The sequence below is a fragment of the Ptychodera flava genome, chromosome 2 (genome assembly GCF_041260155.1).
Source record: "Ptychodera flava strain L36383 chromosome 2, AS_Pfla_20210202, whole genome shotgun sequence".
NCBI lineage: Eukaryota > Metazoa > Hemichordata > Enteropneusta > Ptychoderidae > Ptychodera > Ptychodera flava.
Window position 1 is genome coordinate 20,704,676 of NC_091929.1, and position 14,029 is coordinate 20,718,704.

General features: G+C 37.4%; 1 protein-coding gene across 2 annotated transcripts in view; it reads right to left on the reverse strand.

The window, feature by feature from the left end:
• The window catches only part of LOC139116695 (receptor-type tyrosine-protein phosphatase beta-like), a 45,366-nt gene that overhangs the window by 1,414 nt on the left and 29,923 nt on the right, over positions 1-14,029 (reverse strand). Inside the window, exon 4 of one of the 2 annotated variants that reach the window (XM_070679290.1) lies at positions 79-377. In XM_070679290.1, coding sequence (XP_070535391.1) covers positions 184-377 — 194 coding nt within the window. In that variant the 3' untranslated portion in view covers positions 79-183. Of the gene's footprint in view, positions 1-78; positions 378-14,029 lie in introns of those variants that run through there. The other variant, XM_070679298.1, reaches the window with a different exon arrangement.

The window sequence follows — 14,029 nt, forward strand, 5'->3', positions numbered from 1 at the left end:
ACCACTTGTAAAATGGTGCCCATTTAAAACTACAATTAGCAAACTCTTGAATTTAACAAGGCCATTGTAATTACTTACTTGTTCTTCTGATTTCAGAAACGGCATTACTCTCTACTCTTTCATCCTCAGCACCATCAACTCCACTGTAAGTGTACACACTAACAGTATACAAGCGACCTGGTACTAAGTTATCAAATGTCTGGCTTGTAGTCGGATGAGTGACATTGAATCATGATCAATTTCACCAGACATACCACTTGAACATACCACTCTGTAGCCATCAAGATCACCTGTTGCTACAGTCCAGCTAACATCAAGTGAGGTATTAGGAGAAGCAGTTGACCTTTCAACTGTAACACTGCCAACATCATTGGGTGCTGAAATATGACAACAATATGTGATAAGGAATTTATATATAGCACCTTGTATCCGTCAAAATGTTCCCTGGTGCTTTGCACAGTGTTACATGGTTAGCTTGGTGTGAATGCCTTTGGCAAGATGATCAAGTAGGGCAGCAAAGTCATGGTCATCTTTTTGTCTAATACCTTGTATAAGTTCATGAACTTTACATAAATCTTGCTATAGATTTGTTGCTAATGGACAATAACTGTGTTTCAGATCAGTTGAGAGCAATCCATCCATGACAGGTTTTAGTTGTAATATATCTTCTATTTAAAGGAGAGAAACTTCTGAAATAATTTTTTGTTCCCGGTAATTTTCTGTGAACACAGGGACAGACACTGGTGCTAGATTGATGACTAACCTAAATCATGTAACTTCATAGTCTATGAGTGAAGACTGTAACATGTGACATGGATACTTATTCTCTGGAATGTGAATGTCAAAGTCTGTATATTGACTCAAGTATGTTTACTTGTCAATGATTGAAGTGGGCAGATGTGAGATAATGTTGGACACAACATCAATAAAAAATTTCAGGAAGTCTTTTGTGTCTCAACTGTTATCACAGTCCCAGGACACAAAAAATGTTCCTGTGTAGCATTGGTCAGTCCACTTTCAAAGCATCACCATTATCAGTGAGAAGTGAACTGAAGTCATAAACAAATTATATTTCATAAATCGTATTTCCATGCTAACAGACCCATGTTTGAACCACACTAAAAATCTCTGTCACTATATCGTGTACATGGACAATCTTGTCTTGAAATCAATGCATGCATAAATAGGTCCAGTAGTTAGTCATGTGACTAAGTCATATGACAAATGCCTGGGGTTATCTCAAATGTGAGAATCTAAAATATGAAATATGGTTTTTTTATTGCTTTTAATGCCCAAAAGAGTATGGAAATCTCTAATACTTCCATTTAGTGCAATCCTCCATGTTTCTATCATTCATCTAACACATTTCTGTTCCAAAACTCATAAAACAGTCCAAAATGCAGGATTGGTGTACCTTCCAAAAATTCATATAAGGAAGGCCTCTAAAATCAATTAGTTAAAAAAAGGGGTCAACAATTTCCCATATCTATCTAACCGCTGATCTGTTTGGCACCATTTTAACAAATTAGAACCTTGAACATGATCTAAACATCTGTACCAAATATCAACGCAGTCTGTTCAGCAGTTTTTGACATTTTGTTGTTTACAGAAAATTTTCACTGTCTGACGTCAACTCAACCTAACCCCATCACAATAACATAATGACCTACGGTCATTATGTTAAAAATTGCAAAAATAGCTGCAATAAATTGAAGATTTTATCACAATTTGAACATATCACATTAACCTTTGGGGTGCCATAGAAATCTATGGTAGCAGACCCCCCCCCCCCCAGGGCAAGGACTTTTGCCAGTAACAAGTCATTGAAAATGACACAGTCCCCGCTTGCAATAGGAGTATAAGTCTTGATTGGGCAGGGAAATGTGGTCATAAGAAGTATCACTGGAGTGTATATACTATACAGTATACGGCTAGTTTTATATGTTGAGATCTATGGGCACATAGGTCTATGTTGTTGTTCCCAATTTGAAACACATGAGGCATGTCTAAGTTATGGTTCTAAATCGGGAAAAAAGATCAGACCTCTAGCTGTATTGGCCAGCCAAGAAATACATATGCGTACAATAATTGAGGTACAAGATGTGACATCTTAAGGTCTAATATCCTATCAAAATTGAAGGGTATAGAACTTGTGGTTACTGAGTTATGCATATATATGTATAATCAAGGTCAAAGGTCACCAAGGTCACGTGACATTTTGAAAAAAAAATTGTGTTGCTAATTAATCCCTATATGCCAAAAATCAGACCTCTAGCTCTATTCGCTTGCTCAGAATTAGATATGTCCATAATTAATGAGGTAAAGCGTGTGTTGTCACAAGGTCTCCCATCCTATTAAATATAAAGGACATAGCACTTGTGGTTACTTATTTATTGACATAAACGTATATTTTAGGTAAAAGGTCATCGAGGTCACATGACATTTTGTCAAAAAATTTCTATCCTATAGTTATCCCTATATACCAAAAATCAGACATCCAGCTCTATTGGCTTGCTCATAATTAGATATGCACATAATTAATGAGGTACAGTATGTGGCGTCATAAGGTCTCCCATCATACCAAATATGAAGGGTGTAGCACTTGTGGTTACTGAGTTATGGACAAATATGTATATTTGAGGTCAAAGGTCACCGAGGTCACATGACATTTTGTCAAAAAAATTCTATCCTATAGTTATCCCTATGTACCAAAAATCAGACATCCAGCTCTATTGGCTTGCTCAGAATTAGATATGCACATAATTAATGAGGTACAGTATGTGGCATCATAAGGTCTCCCATCATACCAAATATGAAGGGTGTACCACTTGTGGTTACTGAGTTATGGACAAATATGTATATTTGAGGTCAAAGGTCACCAAGGTCACATGACATTTTGTCAAAATGTCTGAGATATCTGCGTGAACGGATGGACTCACGGATGGACGGACGGACGGACATGACCCAATCTATAAGCCCCCTGGACTTCATCCATGGGGACTAAAAACTGAGTCACTGCATCCTTTTTGCAATATGAATACGATGAGAAACTAAATTTTTATTTTTCTTGGCCTTATACATGGGAGTCTATGGAGAACTGACTTATACATGGGAGTCTATGCAGAACTGCCTTATACATGGAAGTCTATGGAGAACTGCCTTATACATGGGAGTCTATGGAGGTGTAAACTAAAAAGTCCTCTAACACGGCCAAATTTGATCGCATTGTGAAACAAATCGACGTGCATCTGTATGGGGTAGGGTACTATCCTTGTACCAAGTTTGAACGAAATCGCTCCAGGCGTCTTTGAGATATCTGCGTGAACGGACGGACGCACGCACGCACGCACGCACGGACGGACGGACGCACGGACATGACCAAACCTATAAGTCTCCCCGGACAGTGTCCGTGGGGACTAAAAAGGCAACTTGGCCGTCCTCAACTTTTTTGCTCTAACTTTCCACAAATAAAACCAAAACCCACAGCAATGGTATTTTGAGATATACAAATGTATTTGCTATGAAAGGCCACAAAATTTGTGATGATTTTGGTAAAAATTTTCTTTGTCTATTTTTCAGAATTTTTGTATATTTTGTTGAGATATATTAGAGCATAATTATGCTCTGCAATAAACTTTATGAAAGTTATGGTGAGTTGGACTTCAAATTGAGTATTTTTTAATAATAACAGCAAATTAAATATTATATTCTGTCAATACATCATGGCAGGAATACCCTTTGCAATCCAACTTTACCATAATTTGTTCTTTTCTTTTAAAGCATCAGAATTATTGCAACAAACAAAAATAGCGTCAATGACACTGTAGCTCCCATCCTGGACTATTTAGTGTTTGTTCTCTGGTCAGATATTTGAACATGTGTGAAAGGGATAAAGTGCATGAAGTGAAAATACTTAAATGAAATGTAGTGGAGACAGTGAAATATGTTTAATGTAATTATTGAGAATATAAAATGGAAAAAATACAGAATTAGATATATCGAATACTGTGATACAACCATTAACTCAACAAGTCATTTACAATGACATAGTCCCCACTTGTAATAGGAGTATTATTAGTCTTGATGGGGCAGGAAAATGTGGTCATTAAGAAGTATCACTGGAGTGTATATGTTGAGATCTATGGGCACATAGGTCTATGTCGTTGTTCCCAATTTGAAACACATGAGGCATGTTTAAGTTATGGTTCTAAATCGGGAAAAAAGATCAGACCTCTAGCAGTATTGGCCAGCCAAGAAATACATATGCGCATTATAAATGAGGTACAAGATGTGACATCTTAAGGTCTAATATCCTATCAAAATTGGAGGGTATAGAACTTGTGGTTACTGAAATATGCATATATATATGTATAATCAAGGTCAAAGGTCATCGAGGTCACATGACATTTTGAAAAAAAAAATTATATTGCTAATTAATCCCTATATGCCAAAAAATCAGATCTCTAGCTCTATTCGCTTGCCCAGAATTAGATGTGTACATAATTAATGAGGTAAAGCGTGTGTTGTCATAAGGTCTCCCATCCTACTAAATACAAAGGACATAGCACTTATGGTTACTGAGTTATGGACAAATATGTATATTTGAGGTCAAAGGTCACCGAGGTCACGTGACATTTTGTCAAAAAAATTGTTTTGCTAAGTTATCCCTAATATCAAAAATCAGACCTCTGGCTCTATTGGCTTGCTCAAATTAGATATGCACATAATTAATGAGGTACAATATGTGGCGTCATAAGGTGTCCCATCATACCATACATGAAGGGTGTAGTACTTGGGTTACTGAGTTATGGACAAATATGTATATTGAGGTCAAAGGTCACTGAGGTCACGTGACATTTTGTCAAAAAAATTGTTTTGCTAAGTTATCCCTATATACCAAAAATCAGACCTCTAGCTCTATTGGTTCGCTCAAAATTAGATATGCGCATAATTAATGAGGTACAATATGTGGCGTCATAAGGTGTCCCATCATACCATACATGAAGGGTGTAGTACTTGTGGTTACTGAGTTATGGACAAATATGTATATTTGAGGTCAAAGGTCACCGAGGTCACGTGACATTTTGTCAAAAAAATTGTATTGCTAAGTTATCCCTATATACCAAAAATCAGACCTCTAGCTCTATTGGCTCGCTCAAAATTAGATATGTGCATAATTAATGAGGTACAATATGTGGCGTCATAAGGTGTCCCATCATACCATACATGAAGGCTGTAGCACTTGTGGTTACTGAGTTATGGACAAATATGTATATTTGAGGTCAAAGGTCACTGACGTCACGTGACATTTGTCAAAAATATTGTTTTGCTAATTTATCCCTATATACCAAAAAACAGACCTCTAGCTCTATTGGCTCGCTCAAAATTAGATATGCGCATAATTAATGAGGTACAATATAAGGCGTCATAAGCTGTCCAATCATACCATACATGAAGGCTGTAGCACTTGTGGTTACTGAGTTATGGACAAATATGTATATTTGAGGTCAAAGGTCACCGAGGTCACGTGACATTTTGTCAAAAAAATTGTTTTGCTAAGTTATCCCTATATACCAAAAATCAGACCTCTAGCTCTATTGGCTCGCTCAAAATTAGATATGTGCATAATTAATGAGGTACAATATAAGGCGACATAAGCTGTCCCATCATACCATATATGAAGGGTGGTAGCACTTGTGGTTACTGAGTTATGGACAAATATGTATATTTGAGATCAAAGGTCATCAAGGTCACATGACATTTTGTCAAAATATCCAAGATATCTGCGTTAACGGATGGACTCACGGATTGACGAACAGACGGACATGACCCAATCTATAAGCTCACTGGACTTCATCCGTTGGGACTAAAAATTGTGTCACTGCATCCTTTTTGCAATATGAATACGATGAGAAACTAAATTTTATTTTTCGTGGCCTTATACATGGGAGTCTATGGAGATCTGCCTTATACATGGGAGTCTATGGACGTGTAAAAACTAAAAATATGCAAATTTCACCACGATTTGCCCAAATTTGGGAAAGGTCACTCCTATGCACTTCCATACCAAGTTTCAAATCAATCGGACTTGTGGTTTCAGAGCAGGAGATTTTTTGACCAAAAATGGGAGAAAATTACAAAAAAATTCATGAAAAATAGCAAGTCCAAGATACTGACCCAAGATGTGCACAATCATTTCATGTCAGCCCAAAGTACTTACATGCTAATTTTTCATGTAATCTGCTCAGTGGTTATTGAGTTTTTCAATTTTTACTGTTTTTACATTTTTTCACTTAATTTGCATATTTTGGCAATGACAACTTCATTTGAACAAAATCTCATCTACAGCCCATCATCCATGTACACACCAAATATCAAGATGAAATGTACAGCGGTTTTGGAGTTTTTGATGTTGACGGACAGACATACAGACATACAGACATACAGACATACAGACATACAGACATACAGACATACAGACATACATACATACATACAGACATTTCCCTAGCCTATAAGAATAGCTTCCATTGCCATATATACATATGGCTATGGGAGCTAAAAATGGGTCAAATGAAACAGCGGTGGTATATGAGAAATGCAATCCAGAGGAAAAATAAAATTTTTGTCGGAAATGCTTTGAACTTGTCACTTTTTATACACATTGGCTTATTACACATAGTAGTTCATGCACAGCAGAAGCAAAAGATAAACTGCATTGCAAACATTTTTGCTTCTCAGATGTCATTATTTCAAGACACGATACAAGATGATTGTTTCTCAAGACAGAATAAATAACACAAGTCTTTCAGTAAGAAATAAATATGAACAAATAAACAATTTAAACAGAACCCCCACAGTTGAAAATATCTGTGAGTATAAATAGGTGTGGAGGGGCATAGAGGTAGGTATTTTTATCAATTTCTAAATACCTCATGTGTGTGTCAACGGTGAGTTTAGTTCTTTTATTTGTTTTATTTATTCAGTGATTTTTAGTCATATACTTGTACGGTAGTTCTCTTTTTGGAGGATGAGATGGCCCTGAAAATGGTCGTTTTGCATGTGTACAGTACTGAGTACTGTACTAACTGGAATTACAAGCTTCTGGTATTTGCTGACCATGTGGCTGGATCAATGTTGGCATAGAGCGTGAAGGTGTGGTATATTTCAAAGCAGTCATCAATACAGAGAGGAACAGCACAAACTCTGCATTCGTTATGGGTGGTTGGGTACCTCACTCGAACACCAGGATGTTGATGTGCATACTCAAGTTGGTATTGATGGTCATTCTTCAGCCTATCTTTGGAACAAGTCATCGTTGATGACACTTTCCCACTTGTTAATGGGTACTTTGATTACAAGTCCTCAGAGAGGATAGAGTCCTCTTCATTAGGTCTGTGATAAAAATACTTTGATACAGATGCTAATCAATGGCCAAGAATGAGTTCCATGGTGATGAAAACATAAAAACAATGTAGGCCACCATCCTAAAGGCCATTCAATGAGTCAACTGGGAATGAGTTGATAGGATGTTGCAAAACATTTTTTCATACTATCCTAACACTAAAAGATTATCACCGGTACCATATTTCATAAAGTTTAATGCAGTATTTACAACACTATGAGATCAACATCTGTATCAAATTTCATCAAATTGACATTGTATTGTGGATATATCACTCTAATTAGGAAAGTTCATCACAGATGCAATTACAAATTAATTAAAATGACACTGCTAAATGTCTTTTTCACTGTTAAAGCAATGTGAGCTTAACATCTGTACAAAGTTTCATGAAATTTAATGTAGTATTTCTTGACATATCCGCCTAAATATGAAACTTCAATAATTGACATAATACTGCTACCGGTACATGACGTGAAACAAATTGACGAGCATGTATGAAATAGGTCAATGTCCTTGTACCAACTTTGAATGATACTGAATGAATATGTCTGAGTTATGGCTCAGTACATGAGAAAATCGTAACAAAATGGCTGCCTGGCGACTATATTGGATCGAATCACAAAGACAAATTGACGTGCATATCTATGACATTGGTCAATGTCCTTGTACCAACTTTGAATAAAATCAGTTGAAACATGTCTGAGTTATGGCTCTGTACATGAAAAATCGTAATGAAATGGCCGCCTCGCGGCCATATTGGATCATATCAGAAAACAAATTGACGTGCATCTGTATGACATATGAAGTAATCCTTATACCAAGTTTGAATGAAATCACTCCAGGCATCTCTGAGATATCTGCGTGAACAGACGCACGCACACACGCACGCACGCACGCACGGACGCACGGACATGACCAAACCTTTAAGTCCCCCCGGACGGTGTCCGTGGGGACTAACAAAAGCACTCCCTACGTGGATTAGATTTCACTGCACCATCCTTTGGCCTGATTCTGCTTAGAAAGTGACGCTCTGTTAGTCTTCTCATGTTGAACGCAACAGATATTCTTGCACATGGATCTGGAACTGGAATTGGAATCATGACCACTTTCGACTAACAGCTGGACAGCTTGAATCCAGAATGTTGAATGATTCATCTTCCATTGTGGTTCATCGGCAGTGCTTTCTCCAAAGGCAATAAGCACTGGTTATCAGTAGACCTAGCAGGCTGAAGAACACTTTGTGGTACCACTTATTTCGTCTACACAGTCATGGGTATTATTTACATATCTGATCTGACAAATCAGTACCACCCATGTACTTATTTTAGTAAAGGACAGCTGTGGGTTTAAATACTGGGTGTCTATCTACATCAAGAGACTTTCCGTCAAAACTCCATTCAGCGATGTGGGCATTTGACAACACAGTGATATCACGTTTATCACGCCACTTGACAGCCAAGAGATCACCATGTCTTCTCCAGATTGCCTCAACCTTCTTCAGCTGGTTTGTTGTAAAGCTTTTAGGGCATTTTCTTGCGGTTGATGCGAACTGTTCCTAACGCAACAGTATTCTTACTATTCAAAGCATCAACCAGTGTAGGACTCTTACAGTATGAGCCCATGTTTACATGGTACCCACGATTTAACAATTGGCACAAGGAAAGTAAGCCCATTGCGATTTTATAGGACTGGCCTTTGTCAATTTCAATATCATCTGCATCCGGTCACCAATCTCAAGATCCTTTACCGAGTATTTATTTCATTTTAGTTGGGCCGAACATTCTTGCAACATTGCCCATGGAATTATGAAAAGGTCATATTTCACATCTTGTGTACCACATCATTGCACACGAAGTTCAGTTCAGTAAGAAACTATATGACATACTTCAATCTCTCACAAATAAAAACTTAATTAAAGCTGCAAGCAGCGTTGGCGGGCCCAAAGCTGTTGCCATTATTGACAGTGATTGCACCAATGACACTATGTGCACAATTGAAGAAGAATTTTGAATATCATCTTGAGGTTATTGTTGATTTTTATGAAAACCAATATGGCCGCCAAACCACATGACCCATCCATATGCCTTTCACAAACTGGAAAGTGCTCACCCTAAGGATGATACGAGCAAAGTTTCAGTTCAAATGGTGCATTGATTCTGGAGAAGAAGATTTTTGAAAATTATTCGGTGGTTATCATAGGTTTTTGCAAAAACCAATATGGCCGCCAACAAACATGACTGATCCATATGCCTTTTGCAAACTTGATAGTACTCACACAAGTGATGACATGAGTAAAATTTCAGTTCAAATGTTGTGTTGGTTCTGCAGTTTAAGATTTTTGTAGATTACATTGGATTTTCTGAAAAAAGCAATATGGCGGCCAAACCATGTGACCTATCCAAATGCTTTTCACAATCATGCTAGAACTCACTTATGTAATGACATGAGCAAAATTTCAGTTCAAATGGTGTGTTGGTTCTGGAGTTTAAGATTTTTATAGATTAAATTCGAATTTACAAAAAAAATCCAATATGGTGGCCAAACCATGTGACCAATCCAAATGCCTTTCGTAAACTTGATAGTACTCACTTATGTGATGACATGTGTAAAATTTCAATTCAAATGGTCTGTTGGTTCTGGAGTTTAAGATTTTTATAGATTAAATCTGATATTTTGAAAATCCAATAATAATAATGTATTGATTAAAGACAAATATGGCGGCCAAGGTAACGTGACCACTTAAGATTTTATTGCAAATTTAAAAGAACAGGGAACATGCTTGCTACACATAAAATTTCAAACTGACCAACCCTTAGATCACCAGGAGAAGCTACTTTCAGGTTTGGGAAAATCCAATATGGCCGACAGGTCACATGACTAATTAGAAATTCAAGGGGTAGATGCACCACCTCTTATTGGCCTGATCACTGTGTCAACTTTGAGAAGTGCACATGAATTGGTTTTCCACATCTAGGCTGGCAAAGAATTTGACGGAAGAAGAAGAAATAAGAAGAAGAAGGAGAAAAACCTAAAGGAAATAAAACCAATAGGGGCCTAGCCGATAGGCTTGGGAAAATCCAATATGGCCGACAAAAACCTAAAGATGTCAAAGACTTCCTCCTTGCAATAGATGTGTCACTACAGTAATATGTAGCTGATTTCAAGGGGCTGGAATTCTGCAATGTGACCACTCTGAAGTTCTTCAAAGCAAAAGATTTTGACAAGTTTGCCATGAGTGTCAGCACGGTAAAAAGAAATGCATGATCCTTCACATGGTGGCTAAATTACAGTCACCAAAGTCACATCTCAGATTACTGAAGGATGTCCCAAAGCATTTTTAGCAAATGAATAGAGTCACCAATGATTTCAACAACATCAACTGTTCTCAACAAACAGTTTTCCTCCATCAAAACATAGGGCCAAAGTCCCTGAAGCTACTATAGACATGGATACAAAATTAAGTATTTCCTGACTGTATGAAATTATCTCACTAAGGTCATCCTAGGGACATGTAAACCAAATATTAAAGCTGTCTGACCAGCCGTTTTGAAAAAACAAGTGACTCAACAGTTGACAGAGCTCTGCTGTGTTATGTAGAGAATAACCTTTTGTGACACATATATTGATGAAGAAGGTGGATATCTTTGATAGATCATTTCAGGATGGCCTGACCAAAAATGGAAAAAAATTCCGTAAAAAAAGTTCTGTTGAATAAGTTGAGACTGTACGTACTCAGAGAAAGCACACTGAAGAGACAAATGTTTGAAACTTAAGAAGTTCAAGGTCATCAAAAGCATTATAAGGAATCATGTTACACTTTCATTGCACTGTTTACACAGATTGCATAATTGCTATAAATAGCACATGAGGAATCTTACAGCCCAGCTTTACCATAAAAACCCTATCACTTTGACCACTCTTTTAATTGACCTCAAAAAGTAATCTTATTTTATCCTTACCAAGTCAACCGTAAATGGAAATTAGAACTTTCTCTATCTCTATTTATTTGACCACCCTATAATGACAAACTATTATGAGCAATTTCTTTTAGATAACATAAATGGTGGTTCAGAATATATCAAAGTTGGGATTCAGGAAAGTTGCCTTTACATGTTTTAATCCTCCAAGATGGTACGCATTTCACTACGAACTGTCAAAAAAGTTGAACTTTCTGATAATTCCACACTAAAATTATTTTGGCTTTGATGATTTCCTAGTTAATTCAATTATTTAAAATCATATTAATTATTTTTTTCTGGGTGAATTGATAGGGTTTATACAGTACAAGAATTACATACAATGTAAGTCAAATTTTGACCAAAAATGACAAAAAAAATCCTTAAAAATACACATTTGCATATTTCATCACAATTTGAACAAATCTAAGTTGAGTTATCCCTAGGGACCTGTATACCAAATAACAAAGCTGTCTGATCAGCGGTTATGAAGAAGAAGATTTTTTACCAAAAACACCTTTTTTGGCATTAATTTGCCTATTTTCAACAATATCAAAAAATTAAAAAAAATAGTTTCTCAAAATCCTATTTTTCATCTACACAACAAATATCAAATCAGCAAGTACTGCGGTTCTCAAGATATTTGAGTGGACGGACGCCTCACAAACGGACATACATACATACATACATACATACATACATACATACATACATACAGACTGACGACGGACGCCGGACGGATACCCATCCCAATAGCTTCTATAGACTATAGTCTATAGTAGCTAAAAATAAGTAGCATGTTTGGAAGGAAGCCTGGAGGAAAGTGTATCTTTGGACACTGCCCAAGACGATTTTCAGTATCAGTCACCTCATGAAATCGAACTAGAGTCTGTGAGAATTGAATTTTGCCACCAGTACAAGAGAAAGCTTTAAAAGGACCATGCTAAGAAGTGTGGTAAGTATCACACTTACCATAACCATGACAAATTTCGATGTCCCTTTGATGAGTCCGTGTCAGCAGAGAATGTGGCTTGATAAACAATCACACCACACACAGAAAAAAGAATTCTTAGATGCCAGTGCACTCACATGTAAACTAAAACTAGGTATAAAAAATACAGTCAAGGACAGTGTGCTCATATTTGGTTTGAATTGGTCCATTCAAGACATATTTAAACCAGAAAAACAAGAAGACAAAAGTAAATAAGGTCTGAAACTTTAGGTACTGGAGGTCAACTTTAGCAACATGCATACCAGCATCTTCACTTGCCAAGGTCTCCGCTCCAGGCAGCTGGATGCTTCCCGAAATCAGACCTTGGCTGATAGACCCCCTAGACCCTGCTTTTTAAAGCGCCACCACACAACTGTATGTGACCAGTAAAGAGCCAATAAGATAATCTGTTATACGAATGTAGTAGTATAGGTCTTTTCCCACTTTTTTCTTGGTGTTACATTTACAAGTATTCGTGGTCGCTGTTTACATTTCATGCTACTGAAATCTACCGCTGAAATCACTGATGTGCGCGCCTTACCACAAGATATTCCCAGCTGTCGCTCAACTTGTCCGGTGAAAACATCAACCCACCAAACTCAAAAGATCGTGGCGCGAAATAGAAAAGTTCTACCAACCAAAGCAAATCTGTTAAAACATGCCTCCAATTTTGACCTCAAAATTCACGATCAACCCATTTCTCAGACGTTGTTCAGACATTACGAATGGTCCAGTCAACTGGCACGGCCGGCGGCTATTCTGTTGTTCATATCTTTAGAAAATTGGAAAATTGTGAGACGATGAATAGGATTTACCCCGAACAGAACACCGACACGCCGCGGGAGAAACAACTGGAAGCATGGCTCGAAAACATGGACTAGGACTTCGTGAAATATGCAAGAACTGGTAACCAAAGAACCGGATTTTGTTTGGGCGTTGTTCAGAAAAAAAAATCACATATTCATCACATTAAGCAATATTCTCATCGGTGAATTTTTCATAGACTACAAGCGTCAGGTTTTTCGAAAGTCCATTCCTCAACTGACCTTTGGCTTCTCACTCCTCGTGCGACGGCACTGGTTGAGACATCTTCAGCACTACGCCATATTCGTCGATTTGTTTTCTTTGAGAGATATCTAACGCTTCACACGATACAAAGCATTCCATACATTTCGTAACCCATGATAACGGAAACAGAACTTTTCGCCACCTCTCTGAATAACGAGAAAATTGCCCGTAACTTTATCCCAACCACGTAGTAAGATTTCCATGCATGAAAATCAAATCCTGTAACTCGGGCAAGATTGCCTTCCCACTCCTAAATCTCCGTTTGAGCCATTAGGGTGTCACAGGACGAGGGTTATACAGAGACTTGGTTCAGGTTGGCCAATTTTCAACAAACAAAATGATTTGTAAAACTTCCTCGTGTAAAATTTGGTAGCGATCGAACGCGTTTTTATTTAGTCTCAACTCCCACTCAACGCGTTCATATAATGCTACTCACACATTTCACATGAAGACAGAACAAATCATTGCACTCCAAACGTTCACCCAACTCACACGTTCACAAATCACGCACTTGAACCAAGTCTAGTAAACCAGTAATTAAATCGAGAGAAAAGCTGTGCACAAACACGCTTCAAACACAGTTAAAGTGTGCTGTGGTCGGCATTTGGA